Source organism: Girardinichthys multiradiatus, chromosome 9 (assembly GCF_021462225.1).
Source record: "Girardinichthys multiradiatus isolate DD_20200921_A chromosome 9, DD_fGirMul_XY1, whole genome shotgun sequence".
Taxonomy (NCBI): domain Eukaryota; kingdom Metazoa; phylum Chordata; class Actinopteri; order Cyprinodontiformes; family Goodeidae; genus Girardinichthys; species Girardinichthys multiradiatus.
The window spans coordinates 36560534-36577081 of NC_061802.1; the positions used below are offsets into that span (position 1 = coordinate 36560534).

Consider the following 16548-nt stretch of genomic DNA (forward strand, 5'->3'; position numbering starts at 1 on the left):
ATCATTTTAGATGCATTGTCACTTTTCCCTGTGTTGGATGTCAGGTGTTGCGCTCAGTTATAAACATGTATTTGAGGGATTAACAATACTGCAGCTTTAGCTGTTTCTAAATGATAACTACAGGACAGTACAGAGTGAGAGCCGGGAAGACAACATATTTTTGTTGACGAATGTCACTGTCAGGTGCTGGCGCAGGGGTTCATTTAAGGATTGGGTAAAAGTACAGCAGTAACATGTAGTTTTCAGAAAGCTTTATATAGCAGGCTGATAGTTGGAGTCTGTATGCTTTTGGAGTTTCTCTTGGAACACGAGAACAAAACAGACTCACATGTGTGCAGGTAGGAACCCAGGCTTCTTAATTGTGTTTTATTTGGGAAACAAACTCAACTCTTACTACTGTTTGATTTGTATCGCAAGATTAATATGATTTTACTTGATGGAGAAAGCTTTGACTGTGGGGTCTGTGGGCTTTTAAACTGAAGATTTAAAAGAGAATAACGTAATCATGAAAGTTAGGGCTTTAAAGAAGATACTGTAGGTTGAGAGTGTTGTTTTGCTGCCTTTTGGGTCAATGAACTTCTGCCACCACCTTTATAATAGAATGCAAAAATCCCCACGAAATGAGAGGTTGTTACTTTTTATTTTCTTTATTTCTAGCTGGGCAGGTCAGTTTTCTGCTGAGGGCAGCACTGCTCTCCGTCCTGCTGTGCAACCCCCAGATGGTGTCGTCAGACTCGGACGAGGTGGTCCTGACTGAGTGGGGAATCTGGAAAAAAAGCCATGGCATAAACTACGATGAATTAGTGAGACTGAATAGACAGTTAAAACACTCTGACACAATCAAGAGCACATGTCCTGTTATTTCTCTTAAGTTTTTATTCTTTGATTTGTTTTCAGGACAACATGCAGCGGAGGGCCATCTGGGAGGACAACAAGCAGAAGATTGAAGACCACAACCAAGGCTTTTTCATGGGGAGGAGGTCCTTCAGTATGGCCATGAATAAATATGGAGATCTTGTAAGGAGGGCTGCTTTGCTCTTAAATGTGCTTTTGACAGAAACACTAAGAGCTAGCTAAAAAGAAAATCATAAACAGTTGAAATTTCTAGGCTTTGTCCTCACATGATCTAATCTGTTGGTGGGTGCTGACATACGAGAAAACCTGTTGTCAAAAAGATATTTAGCAAGTAGCCTTGTCAGCATACTTACCCATCTCTGCATAGTACATGTTATTTAAAAAGGCTTTTAAAGGAATAGTTCGAATATTTTTGAGGTGGTGTTTTGTAAAGGTACCAGCAGTAATCTGAGCTTCTAGAAAACTGAAGAAATCTTCTTAGCTTGGATATCTGTGAGACAAAATGCTGTTTTAAGTTGACCTTAAACATCTTCAGTGTTACAAGAAACCGTTAAGTTTGTTGCTGCTTTCTCAGCCAAACAACAGCGTCAAGTGTCACTTTAGTAGTAGTTACACAACATCAACTGAGATACCAGACCTAACAATTTCTTTACTTTCCTACAAACTCACTGCAATATAACATAAGTTATCTACAGGTGTGCCTTGCTATAGGCAAGCTCATTACGTATAAAAACTTATTAGAACCTGAATTTATAGCTGTTTTTTCAAGGTCCAGTGCTGTGGTGCATCCTTTTTTCTGTAATTTCCTGCTGTAGACAAGGCAGGAGTACCAAAATCTGCAGGGAGCAATCATCAATGCCCAGTTTGTGACAAGAGGAAGGGAGGTTTCGGCTCGAAGATTGCGCTACAACGCCAAGAAACTAGATACTTGGTTTGTTGACTACAGGAACATGGGTTATGTCTCTGAGGTTAAAGATCAGGTAAGATGACGTCTGTCAAAACAGTCGTTTCATTACGTATCATCCAGACTGAGTTACAATGAAAGCTACAATTTGTGGTTTGTCTTCTCAGGGTTACTGTGGTTCATGCTGGGCTTTCAGCACCACAGGGGCAATAGAAGGACAACTCTACAAGAAAACAGGTCAGCTTGTGTCTTTGAGCGAGCAGAACCTGGTGGACTGCTCCAAATCATATGGCACCTATGGGTGCAGCGGCGCCTGGATGGCCAACGCCTACGACTATGTTATCAGCAATGGTCTGCAGGCGACAGACACCTACCCATACACCTCCGTGGTGAGGCCCAGTCTTACGCTTTAAGGCTAAACTGTGGCAAACTAAGAACTGTTCAGGATCCATTTCTCTCCACAGGACACGCAGCCTTGTTTCTACAACAGCAAGCTTGCAGTGGCTCATATAAGAGACTACAGGTTCATTCCCAAAGGAGACGAGCAGGCACTGGCTGATGCTGTGGCAACCATCGGGCCAATTACTGTAGCTGTTGATGCTGATAATGCAAGCTTCCTCTTCTACAGCTCAGGTCAATATTTGTTCTGTTTAAATATAAATGAGCTTTTATGAAATATGTTGGATGGTTTAATTTAATTTATGCTCAACTTAGCTATCCTGTAATTTTGAACAGCATAACTATCTGCCAGACCAACCAACTTTTATAAATCCCTGAGGGCATTGCATTTGCCTAACACCAGCAGCAGCAGCAGCAGCAGCAGCAACAGAAGATAAACAAATAACTCACATAGAGCCAGATATTTGTCCTCATTGGTTGGTTAAGACCATCATTCAATTAAAAGACCAAAGTTCATTTTTGTGCTTCTTATTCATATGATTTATATATAAGCAACTGACTGCAAGAAGTTTTTCTGGGGTAATATTGAGATTTCAGTCCAAAATCAATACCTAAATGTTTGTTTTTAGCGCATTTTCTTTATGTATGTACATCAATGTATATTTCTGCAAATCGGTGCACATTAGCAAAAAAAAATTATTAAAGAACAATGAACAGATCCTTTTTTAATAGATTAGAACACGTAAAACATATACAGATTTGTTACCCAAAGTGATATATTGTGTTTATTTCTGTTAATTCAGTTTGTCACACTATCAGAATGTAACATATATCCAATAGCAAAAGAGTTTTTAAAGCATAAATATAATGTTATTGCTGACATAATCATGGGGAAGGCTGCCTTCACAGACTGAGTTAACAGTGGTCCAGTAGATAGTCTTCAAAACCGTGGTGCAGTTGTAAGCACTGTGGCCTTGCAGCTAATTGGCTGAGGGTTCAAATATTGGCCGATGCCGGCGATTTTGAACGTTCTCCTGTGGATCCTTGCTTTCTCCTGAGGTTCTCTGTCTTGAGCTCACAGGTCAAAACAAGCATGTTCGGTTAATTAGCCAATCTAAGTTGCTCTTATGTATAAATGTATATATGCATGACGAAGATGACATACACAAGACTCAACAATGTAGCTGCTGTAAAAGGGAAAGGAGCCTTGACCAAGCATTGCGTGAATATAACTGCACAACATGGACACACTTTTCACAATGTTTAGCTTATTGATATTATGTAATATTTTAAATTTCAGAGAAACAGAATTTTGGCTTTTCAGTAGCTGTAAGCCCTCATCATTAAAATCAACAGAGACATATGCTTGTGTAATTAATTTATATATTATACTGTATACATTTCACTTTTGAATTAGAATTACTATAATACACCTGTACCAATGGAATGTTGCTGGTTTGAGCGTCCATGTAAAATGACATGAATGGTAACAGATGAGTAATAACTGCATAACCCCCTGACTATGTAGCACTAGTGATGTATTTCGTAAGATGTAAATTTAATCTCGCTTATTAATTAAAACTAACTGAAGAGCAGAGTGATCCCCAGTTCACACGAAGCCTTGCCTTTGAATTTCTCTGCAGGAATTTACGACGAACCCAACTGTAACCCTGACCACCTGAGCCATGCAGTGCTGCTGGTTGGCTACGGCTCTGAGGATGGTCAAGACTACTGGATAATCAAAAACAGGTCTGTTTAACACTTTTTATATAGAATAAAATGTGTCATTTCAATAATAATTTACCTTGATGAGTCACTGCATTCTCTTCTCTTTTTTTCTAGTTGGGGGAGCAGCTGGGGTGAAGGTGGATACATGCGGATGGTCCGGAATGGCAGGAACACTTGTGGGATTGCAAGCTATGCTCTGTACCCAATTTTATGATTCTAAGAACTCTAGAAAACATTATTCCGAACGCAAACAATATCTTTAATTTTTGTATTCTTACTAGACATAGTTTGTTAACCTGTCTGACATAAAGCTTTTACAGGGAACACTTTGCTTCTCTCAGGGACGCAGAAGAAACATTTCTTCAGGGGGTGGATTTTCAACTATTCAAATTTATCTGTTTGTAAAACTTAAATTTGAAATTAAATTGCTGATATTTAACCTTGCTCAAAGAAGCAAACTTTCATTAAAGTACTTTTATACACATGGGAAAAATAGCCCCTAACATTTTCTTGTATGGGAAAATGTCCAACCATCATTAATTATTGGGTCAGATGAATGCGGCTACAGCCTTGGTGGACAAACTGATTTTAGACACATTCTCTGGTCCAATGCCGTGAGCTATGAATCCAGGAAATGTTTGTTTTTCTCTGTAGTTTCTCTACATCTACTCCACAAACTCACCCCTCCCTACAGAATGACACTGAAGCATCTCTGAATAAGCATCAAACTTGCAGGGAATAAATATTAAAAAATAGTTGCTATTTTAACTTTCAGCAGACACTTAACATTTGGAAAATGTATTGAACAAACCAATAACTAACCAAAATAACTAATCAAAGTGCTATGGGGCACAATCGAGCCCTTCCCGCCCAAAAAATGTTGAGACAGAAATGGTGACAGCTACTTCCATTTAAGCAACTTTCATGTTGCTCAGATGTTGTGATTAGAGAGTGAAAGCTGTAAAGCTGTCCAGATTAAAACTTAAAGTTTTGTCTAAATGTGGTTGAAAATACGATGGGGTTGCTCAAACGAACTAACCAAACCTGACTTTTAAAAGCTTTATGTTTCGGCAGCACATATTGGCTGTACATTTGCTAACATATTTCTCTGGGCTAAAGAAGTCTAATAACTAGTCAACTCAAAATAAAACGTTGTCTTCTGGCCTTTGTGTAGTGAACAGTAAAGAAATTGCTTAAATTTATTTTTATTTTCTTGTTCTTTCTTTTCTGTTCTTGCATCTGTTTCTGTCATTTAAACTAATTTTCTATTAAACTGTATTTTCAGTAAGGAGACATCCTGACACTGAATATATGCTGATATTATCTCATTCAGTTTTTACTCTGTTAACAATAAAGTTGCTTATGAAATCAGTCTGTGAACAAAAAATTCCCCAAATGTATAAAACTTTATTGAAAAACTCAGTAACCAAAAGTAACTAAATTACTTACTAAAGTAAGTAATTTGTGCTGAACAAAGAAAGTCTAAAAGAATGAATTAGTTAATTAACTCTTTATTCAACTACCAACAAAAATCTTCTTGTTTGTTTTTAGTTGTGATCTACAGATAACTTTTGATGTGCATCTTTTGAGATTTATTATAATATGCTTTAATAACCCCCCCCCCCCCCCCCCCGCCAAAAAAACCCCTGAATCTTAACCAATGTGCTAACGAAAAGTTATAGAAGATGTCATGTGTGGAAACACGCATGTGGACAGCAGTAGTTAGTGTCATTGTCCTCTTTACTCTTTATTCTTTTTGCATTTTGCAAGTTTTTGTAAATTTGGCATGTGAACAAGATATTCCCCAACTCCAGTGTTCACTAGTGATGCAGGATGAAGAAATCAGAAACAAGCTCATTATCAAGTTTTCTTTTTTGACTTGGATTAATTTAGCTTTAATAAAAGAAACATACTTTTCCAATGTCTTTGCACATTAAACACCAGGCGATTTACATGGAAACATTTATTTCTCAAATATTGTTTCATGGTTGCAATACTGGGATGTTGGAGACATAGAGTCCGAGTGGACCATGTTCTCCGCATCTATTGTCGATGCTGCTGCCCGTAGCTGTGGCCGTAAGGTCTGCGGTGCCTGTTGCGGCGGCAATCCCAGAACCCGGTGGTGGACACCGGCAGTAAGGGATGCTGTTAAGCTGAAGAAGGAGTCCTATCGGCTGTGGTTGGCTTGTGGGACTCCTGAGGCGGCTGACGGGTACCGTGAGGCCAAGCGTGCTGTGGCCCGGGCTGTGGCAGAGGCAAAAACTAGGGCCTGGGAGGAGTTCGGTGAGGCCATGGAGAAGGACTACCGGTTGGCCTCGAAGCGATTCTGGCAAACCGTCCGTCGCCTCAGGAGGGGGAAGCAGTGCTTCGCCAACACTGTTTATAGTGGGGGCGGGAGACTGCTGACCTCAACTGAGGACATTATCGGGCGGTGGAAGGAGTACTTCGAGGATCTCCTCAATCCTGCCATCACGCATTCCGTGGTGGAAACAGAGGCTGGGGACTCGGGGTTGGACTCTTTCATCACCCAGGCTGAAGTCACCGAGGTGGTTAAAAAGCTCCGTGGTGGCAAGGCTTCGGGGGTGGATGAGATCCGCCCTGAGTACCTCAAGTCTCTGGATGTTGTAGGGCTGTCATGGTTGACACGTCTCTTCAACATTGCGTGGCAGTCGGGGACAGTGCCTCTGGACTGGCAGACTGGGATGGTGGTCCCCCTTCATAAGAAGGGGGACCGGAGGATGTGTTCCAACTAAAGGGGGATCACACTCCTCAGCCTCCCTGGTAAGGCCTACGCCAGGGTATTGGAGAGGAGAGTCCGACCGATAGTCGAACCTCGGCTTCAGGAGGAGCAGTGTGGTTTTCGTCCCGGCCGTGGAACACTGGACCAGCTCTATACCCTCTACAGGGTGCTTGAGGGTTCATCGGAGTTTGCCCAACCGGTTCACATGTGTTTTGTGGACCTGGAGAAGGCATTCGACTGTGTCCCTCGTGATGCCCTGTGGGGGGTGCTCCAGGAGTATGGCCATCCGGGCCATCCGGTCCCTGTACGAGCGGAGCAGGAGTTTGGTCCGCATTGCTGGCACTAAGTCGGACCTGTTCCCGGTGCATGTTGGACTCCGGCAGGGCTGCCCTTTGTCACCGGTCCTGTTCATAACTTTTATGGACAGGATTTCTAGGCGCAGCCAAGGGCCGGAGGGGGTCGGGTTTGGGGACCAGTGGATTTCGTCTCTTCTTTTTGCAGATGACGTGGTCCTGCTGGCCCCCTCTAGCCAAGACCTACAGCATGCATTGGGGCGGTTCACAGCCGAGTGTGAAGCGGCTGGGATGAGGATCAGCTCCTCCAAGTCCGAGGCCATGGTACTCGACCGGAAAAGGGTGGCTTGTCCTCTTCAAGTTGGAGGGGAGTTCCTGCCTCAAGTGGAGGAATTTAAATATCTCGGGGTCTTGTTCACGAGTGAGGGAAGAATGGAGCGGGAGATCGACAGACGGATCGGTGCGGCTGCCACAGTAATGGGGGCGCTGTGCCGGTCCGTTGTGGTGAAGAGAGAGCTGAGCCGAAAAGCAATGCTCTCAATTTACTGGTCGGTCTACGTTCCTACACTCACCTATGGCCATGAACTTTGGGTCATGACCGAAAGAACGAGATCCCGGATACAAGCGGCTGAAATGAGCTTCCTCCGTAGGGTGGCCGGGCACTCCCTTAGAGATAGGGTGAGGAGCTCGGCCATCCGGGAGGGGCTCGGAGTAGAGCCGCTACTCCTCCACATCGAGAGGAGCCAGTTGAGGTGGCTCGGGCATCTATACCGGATGCCTCCTGGACGCCTTCCTCGGGAGGTGTTCCAGGCACGTCCCACCGGGAGGAGGCCCAGGGGACGGCCCAGGACATGCTGGAGGGACTATGTCTCTTGGCTGGTCTGGGAACGCCTTGGGCTCCCCCTGGAGGAACTGGAGGAGGTGTCTGGAGAGAGGGACGTCTGGGCGTCTCTGTTGAGTCTGCTGCCCCCGCGACCCGGTCCCAGATAAGCGGAAGACGACGAGTACGAGTACGAGGGTTGCAATATTCTCTTGTACCGAGAACTAAAAGGATAATTGGAGGGATAAAGATGCATTTTAATGTGACCAAGTTAAAGGTTTAAAACTAAGTTTGTGAGTGGCAGAAAAAATAAAATGTTGAAACTGCAAATTACTCAAATAAATATTTTACCTGTGTGACTTTTTTTACTTAACTTTTTTCAATGGTTTTACTGTTTTATATTCAACATTTTACCACCACCTGTTAATGAATCAGTTTTTATCTCAATGTCTTTCTTGCTTTTATTATACTTCATTTCATTTCTTCATTATCCATTGCTTCTTGAAGAAACTCGTGCCCCCAAGTGTAACTGCACCTCAGTGAACTTTGAACCTAAACTTATTTTCACTCAGAAGAGTTTCAAGGTTCACCTTCTGCAGCATTTCCATTGCAGAACAATGAGACAAGGTGCTCTTAGAGGAAGGATTTTTCCAGTTTGCTTAATGAGGCGAGCAGAAACATGCATAATGAGGCAGAAGCGACTTTGCTTTGCTTGGCAGTGTGGTTGTTTTTCTGTTTTGCTCCAATTTGCCGTTCTGCTCAGAAATATTCAAAGACCTGTCATGACAGCGACACTCAGAAGCTTTTGAAGAAAAGTGGCACAAAAAATTTCACATTTCTGTGATCCCTCCTTCAGCAACCAGACAGCAGATGCTATCCCTCAGATAGGGTAGCAATTTAGAGGTTTTACTCTGGATATATGATGCATGTTGAGGTGCAAATACAAAGACAAATTGTAATCATTATTTTGTTTTTTGTGAAGGGAAGTGACATGATCTGTACTGACGTATTAGAGAATGTTATTGAACAGTATTTGTACAAGTATTTTGTGCCAGACTTTAAGTAAGCTTAATCCTATACTTTGTTATATACAGTTCATAATTCATACTGATGGCACTTTTTACATTTGAAAATATTTTTATTCAATCAAGAATATTGTCTCTGATTGGAAATAAGACAGACATCACTCAAAAGAAAACAAAAAGAATGTATCATACCATACCATACCCAAGGCCAACTAAAGTGCTGTACAATATAAATGAACTAGCAGAGGACCCACATACAGTACATAAAGCAGCATAGGTAAAACAAAGAAACAATTACAATAATTAAAATAATAAAATCACAAAGAGTTTAAGAACAACTCACACTGGTTCGAAGGCAAGGGAATAAAAGTACGTTTTTAAACGAGACATAAAATCAGTGAGAGAGGGAGTCTGCCTGACATGTAATGGTAAATCATTCCACAGTTTTGGACCAGCAACAAAGCTCTGTCACCTTGTATTGTGTGAGTATAATCCGTAAAAGCATCTGTCAGAAGAAATAGTAATTTATCTGTCTTTATTCACATTTTATCAAAAGATGTCATGAGAACAATTATTTTCACCCTTCATAGGAATGGAAAAATCTTTGACAGTTACAGCAATCAAGCGGTTGTTATAATTCCTAAACAGCGTTTTGCATATTTCCACTGGTATTCTGACTATTTATCTTTGGTGATGAGCTCCAAGTGTTTGACTTCAAATGGCCTCTTACCCATCACCCTAATCTTTAGGTCCCTCCACAAAGTCTCGACCAGAGTCAAGTCAGGACTGTGGCTGGCCCACTCCAAAACGTAACTTCCAGTCAGAAGAAACAAGTTTGGTAAAATTGTAATATTATTTCAAATCTAAATTTGCCAGAGGTATGAATAATTGTGGGCTTAACTGTTTCTCTTCAACATCCCAACTTAAGATGTCCCATTGCTACACCTGAAAAGACATTTCTTTGTGACAAAACACATTAATCTTTTCATTGAGAGGATTGAATCATTTTGAGCTAATAAAAAATTTATTTCTAACCAGGTCAGGCAGCTTTGAATTAACCGATCAGCAAAAAATGGACAGAACCAAACGGGGGTTGGTGCCATGTAGCTACAACAGAATATTTAATTTATGTGATGCACAAACAGGGAACTGCATGGTTGATGTTCCAACTCACATATAGGCTCAAAAACTATGGAGGACCGATCCTGACAAAATTAAAAATAAAAGCAGAAATATATATATTTTCTTTTTTCTTTTCCTTAGACATGCCTTTGTTCTTTTTACATTTCCTCGTCTCTCTTTTTCCTTTACCGTATGCATTTCTGCTTCATTATGCAAATGAGGAGGGCTGCCTTCTTCTCTCCAGCTTCTCTCCTATTGGTCAATATACAGGAAGGAGGAGGATCCATGTGCAGGCCGAGGGTGTGTCCCAATTCAGGGGCTGGATCCTTCCAAGTCCGTACTTGTGGGCTGATTACATCACAGTGCGGCGCGTAAGGTCTGTCAGATGCTGCCGACAAATGTGTCCTTCTTTTGCTCGATTTGAAGGATGGGTTGTGAGTATCCTTCGCGGTCCATCTTTTCCCATGATTCATTGCGGGTCGAAGCGGTTTGGTCAAACAGAGGCAGCCATGGCGGACCACAGTGGCAAAAGCTGAGAGTAAACTGTAAAAAATTACACTTTCTGTGACACAAATGAACTTTTACAATGTTTTTAGTGCAGGAATATAACTGTGTAGACGTGAAAAATCTGCTTGATTTATCAAGACATCGCTTAATTTCAAATGTGCTCCGACGTGTTCGGAGTTTTCCGATCCATAGTAACTGCCCGCTTGCCTCCGTCAGCAAGCTAGACCCGGAGAGATCAGACCGGACTGTCGGCACTGAGCTCCCGCTGGCAGTCATCACAGTGAACGTTTAACACAAGTGATTTCGAACAGTTTATGTTACTTTTATTTTATTGTATTGTGTCATTTGTTCATGTAAGTCAATTTGACATTACAGGTGATATTAAAGTTAACCTGAATAAATGGACGATTTTATGTATTCCTACCGTATCGCTGGAGAGTGATTGAGAATAAATAAGCTTTTAAATATTCATTTTGATGAAGAAATGTGCTATGTATGTTTTTAAAAGTATATTTATAATTCAGCTAGCATTATAATTTGTGATTCCACGTACAGCTGAAGAGAAATACTCTTTCAAATGCAAGCAAATCTCAGTAAAGAAGTGAAAAGTTTGAAATAGCTTGTTTTAGGCATTTGCATAGAAATATTTTAATATGTTCTGCAAATTAAGACAAATGTAAAATTAAAAAAGGCTTTTTTTACACTGATATTAAGCAAGATAGGTTTTTTGGTTGTTTTTGTTGTTTAGGGACAAAGGAGCAGACGGGCCAGTTTATTAAGCTCAGGGGTGAGAACCACCACCTTTTTACTGGAGCTAAAAACTCAGCCACCGTGGCTTGGAGGTACAATAACAACATTCTTTCCAGTCAGTTTCTGTCCAGTTTCAAAAACTCCTATCTTTCTAACTTTCATAAATATCCATCCAGTGATTAACATACTTCTTTTGGTTTTCCCTCTTTCCTTTTGCTTGTTTAGGACAATTCTGGAGAAGATGGTCCAACAGGGGAAAGTCAGCCCCTTGCAGGCCCAAATAAAACACAAAAGGCTTAAAATAAAACTATGTACAAGTATTTACAATGGTGACAGCAGGATCAACCTGAGTGACCGGTTCCTGGAACAACTCTTCAACAGAACAAAAAGGCAGATGTCTTTCTGAACAGAAAGTCTCTGGCGGTGTGGCTAAATCTCTCGCAAGGTCAGAGACATGGATGGGATGCTGCAACTGAGACCTGCGGTTTGTCTTTCTGGATGGTCATCAAGTTTAAAGGACTGGCTGGACCACATCACTAAGATGTAATCAGAAATATGCAGAATTAGAAGATGATGCTCACAAAATATTACAATTAGTTACACCCCTCAAACATTAATCACATCTATAATATTATACTTGCCTGCATACAGTAGTCATGTTCTAGTGGTGTGTGCACTGCTCAAAAAAATAAAGGGAACACTTAAACAACACAATATAACTCCAAGTTAATCAAACATCTGTGAAATCAAACTGTCCACTTAGGAAGCAACACTGATGGACAATCAGTTTCACATGATGTTGTGCAAATGGAAAAGACAACAGGGGAAAATCTTTGGTGATTAGCAAGACACACTCAATAAAGGAGTGGTTCTGCAGGTGGAGACCACAGACCACTTCTCAGTACCTATGCTTTCTGGCTGATGTTTTGGTCACTTTTGAATGTTGGTGGTGCTTTCACACTCGTGGTGGCATGAGACGGACTCTACAACCCACAGAAGTGGCTCAGGTAGTGCAGCTCATCCAGGATGGCACATCAATGTGAGCTGTGGCAAGAAGGTTTGCTGTGTCTGTCAGCGTAGTGTCCAGAGCCTGGAGGCGCTACCAGGAGACAGGCCAGTACACCAGGAGACGTGGAGGAGTCCGTAGGAGGACAACAACCCAGCAGCAGGACCGCTACCTCCACCTTTGTGCAAGGAGGAACAGGAGGAGCACTGCCAGAGCCCTGCAAAATAACCTCCAGCAGGCCACAAATGTGCATGTGTCTGCACAAACGGTTAGAAACCGACTCCATGAGGATGGTATGAGGGCCTGACGTCCACAAATGGGGGTTGTGCTCACAGCCCAACACCGTGCAGGACGCTTGGCATTTGCCAGAGAACACCAGGATTGGCAAATTCGCCACTGGCGCCCTGTGCTCTTCACAGATGAAAGCAGGTTCACACTGAGCACATGTGACAGACGTGACAGAGTCTGGAGACACCTTGGAGAGCGATCTGCTGCCTGCAACATCCTTCAGCATGACCGGTTTGGCAGTGGGTCAGTAATGGTGGGGGGTGGCATTTCTTTGGAGGGGCGCATGTCCCTCCATGTGCTCGCCAGAGGTAGCCTGACTGCTATTAGGTACCGAGATGAGATCCTCAGACTCCTTGTGAGACTATATGCTGGTGCGGTTGGTCCTGGTTTCCTCCTAATGCAGGACAATGCTAGACCTCATGTGGCTGGAGTGTGTCAGCAGTTCCTGCAAGATGAAGACATTGAAGCTATGGACTGGACCGCCTGTTCCCCAGACCTGAATCCGATTGAGCACATCTGGGACATCATGTCTCGCTCCATCCACCAACGTCACGTTGCACCACAGACTGTCCAGGAGTTGGTGGATGCTTTAGTCCAGGTCTGGGAGGAGATCCCTCAGGAGACCATCCACCGTCTCATCAGGAGCATGCCCAGGCGTTGTAGGGAGGTCATACAGGTACATGGAGGCCACACACAATACTGAGCCTCATTTTGACTTGTTTTAAGGACATTACATCAAAGTTGGATCAGCCTGTAGTGTGTTTTTCCACTTTAATTTTGTGTGTGACTCCAAATCCAGGCCTCCATTGGTTAATAAATTAGATTTCCATTGATGATTTTCGTGTGATTTTGTTGTCAGCTTTGTACAGAACAAAGTATTCAATGAGAATATTTCATTTATTCAGATCTAGAATGTTTTTTGAGTGTTCCCTTTATTTTTTTGAGCAGTGTATTTTTCTTTAGTTCGCAGCCGACGTCTATTATAGTGAATCTGAATAAAACAAAGTTAAGTTCAGTCATCCGAGTAGGATTTTTCAATGTTTGCTCACTTGCTAAAGCCACAGTTTGCAGAGCTTAGAAAGGATCAAAATAATCTCATTGTAGTAAGATGTTAGCTAGGAGAAGGGTACAAAACATTCCATGGCATTACATAAATCCCATCATGCATTGGTTACTAAAGAAAACATTTTAAAATGGTAAAGTGACATTATGAAAAATAAATTAACCTCTAAAACAGACGGGAAGGTGGTCAGGGACACTGTTATAAGACAAACGCCTCCTTCTCCCAAAGAAAGCATCCTTGCCTGGCTAAAATCTTCCAAAACATTTTGGAAAATTGTGTTATGTTCTGATAAACCCTAGACACGATTTTTTGGGTTTATTTTCATAAGATGTATTTGACACAAATACAACACTGATTATCACCAAAAGAGCACCATACTCACAGTGAAACATGGTGGTGGCAGCATCATGCTCAGGGATTACTTTACTTTAGATGGAGCTAAACTTTTTTTAGAGTGGTTGGAATCATAAACAGTTTAATACCAGCCACTTCTGACACCTGAATCATCAGGTGTCTGCTAGAAAACTGAAGATGAAGAGACAATTTACTTTTCAGGCTTACAGTGAGTCAAAGCTTCAATCGAAATCAACAAAACAAGAAACTCATGAGAGGCAAATTAAAGTTTTGTTAGTCACATTGTACAGGACTTATGTCTCACTAAAGATGCCAACAATTTTAAAATGGGTTATTGTCAGGGACCAAACAGTAAGACAAAGGACAAAAGTATACAAGAAATATCCTCCATTTATTCTTCCATGAAAGTTGACAAAAATCCATCAAAAGCACACAAAAAAAATCTAGAAAAATGGGCCCGTAGGAAAGAATCAACCAACACCTAACAAAAACTGACAAACCAGTAATGACTAATTACACCAAACACAAGGGAATTTAAACATACAGGCTAGCCTACATGAAACAAGGAAGGGAGGGATGAGAAGGCTAAGACAAACAATAAATAAACCTAAACAACTAATTCACCCTTACAAATCATACCTACAACACTAATATAAAAACTAAGACATTCTAACACCAAACAGTTTTTAAACAATGGAGCTTTCAGAGTTTGACAGCTTCTCCAGAATTAAGTCCCCCCTTTTCCCCAGCCTGATGGCTTCCTCCACTTCCTGGTGTCACGTCATATATGCCAGTTCCTTCCACCTCAGCAAAAGAAACAAACAATTAATAATCTGCACAAACATAGGCTGTTTACTAACTGTGTGCACCCACCTTAGCAAACATCCAAAATAATACAAGAAAGTGCCATCAAACAAATATAATGTGTAGAAGAAACATTAAAATACTAGCACTGTGAAATAGCTGGAGGAACCTCCACAGTTATTAAAGACTCATGTTTTGTCCCTTTTTAGCGTGTACATAAATAATTTAATGCTTTATCTTTCTTTCAAAGTTTTGCTGTAGCCTGCCTTGACATCAGCCCAGGAGATGTTTGTGTAAAAGAGGTTACAGGGGAGCCAAATGTGAGTGGTGAGGCACAAACTAAATATTTATATATAAAAGTATCAATAATCATTTCAGTATTATGATCATATACTTTATACCAACACATTCAATTTGAAGGTGTGCATCTGGCTAATATGGTAATCCATTGGTACATCGAGGGACCTACAAACCTGCAACTGTACAGACAACGTAACTTTCTCCATATTTACACAGTACTGAACATTTTACAAACTTTATCCCAATACACACACTACAATACTTCATAGACGTGAAACCATGAGATTAATCATGAAATGCATAAACTGTCTTTCCAGTTTGACCCAATTAAAAGATGGGTTAACAAATGAGAAGGGTAAGAAACAGCGTGACAGCAGCTTAAAAATTATATAAAACAAAGTTTTTACTCTTCTGTTAAACACTGGATTTGGTGACAACACCCAGTAGTTCAACAAAACAGTGTAAAAATGCTCAGTGATCCGTCAAATTTTGGGCAGTTTGTTCTGGAGCATCTGAGATCGGTCTAGGCATCAATAAATTATAAAAATATTTTATAAAATCTTCAATAACCGGTTTTGATTCTTGCTTCCTTCTGTATGTATGTATGTGTCTGCAGCTTTGTCATAAAAATAGACTGTTAGCAGTATTTTATTTATCATAACCTTTGAACATCATACATCCATTTGAGATCATGGAAAGGTGAAAATCAGAATTCCCTACATTTATTTTGGTAAATTTTGCAGATGCCTGACATTACCTTGGATCTGGAGAAGTCCTTCAGTGGAACTTAAATGGAACTAAATTCAAGGGGCAAGGCCTTCCCCTGGAAGCTGCTGTTCCCACCCAAGCAGCAAAAGGTTTAAACGGCTTCTACTGCTTGAGATTTTGAAAGGAGAAAAAACTATTTGCCAAGGTGAACATTATCCAGATATTTACAAATTTACAGTTTTGCCTCTGTTTTAATTGGTTTGACAGATTTGCCAAAGCAGTATCCTTTACTGAAACCTGAATACTCAAACTCTCTTTCTGACGAACAAAAATGTGAGACAATGAAGGAAGCTAAGCAAACCATGGCGGAAATTAATGACAGATACTGCACCGCTCAGGGGGCCAGAGCAAACAGTGAGCTGTTGGGGGCCCACAAATGTTAGAGATTGTTATCTGTTTATTGGTTGTTATTAACAGAGACAGGGCTGAGAGTGGAAAACAGGAGCTTGGTTTGTGATCTGGTTGGTTCTCATGTGTGTGCTTCCATGTTGTGGCAGATTCTTGCTGTGCAGACTGAATGCAAACTTGATTATAAACTCCACCTGTGAGGTATATTTCCAGTGTGGAAGCAGAACACTTTGTTGGAATTATGATTATTGATTAATTAATCTTTATCAATAATTATAATTAAAAATCATAATTTGACAAAATTAATTTCTTAACCAAAATCCTCATTTATGAATCGAGACCAGAGATGTCTTCTGGTGTTGTAATTGTGGCTCAACGCCTCTGATAATTACAACTGTTAAATACTCCGTAATAATTAATAACTATTACCAGAGATGTCACTGTTTAATCGACCGTTTCTGCCAAAACGTGTGG

The 16548-nt window shown here is 41.1% G+C and overlaps 1 protein-coding gene across 1 annotated transcript; it reads left to right on the forward strand.

Annotated features, from left to right (window-relative positions):
* The first annotated feature begins 195 nt into the window (after window positions 1-195).
* cts12 (cathepsin 12) lies at window positions 196-5257 on the forward strand. Its single transcript, XM_047375289.1, has 8 exons — window positions 196-338; window positions 658-803; window positions 898-1017; window positions 1671-1835; window positions 1927-2148; window positions 2224-2392; window positions 3802-3907; window positions 4001-5257. Exons 1-8 carry the CDS (start codon window positions 329-331, stop codon window positions 4098-4100), a joined length of 1038 nt encoding a protein of 345 aa, XP_047231245.1. The 5' UTR covers window positions 196-328; the 3' UTR covers window positions 4101-5257.
* The last annotated feature ends 11291 nt before the right edge of the window (window positions 5258-16548 follow it).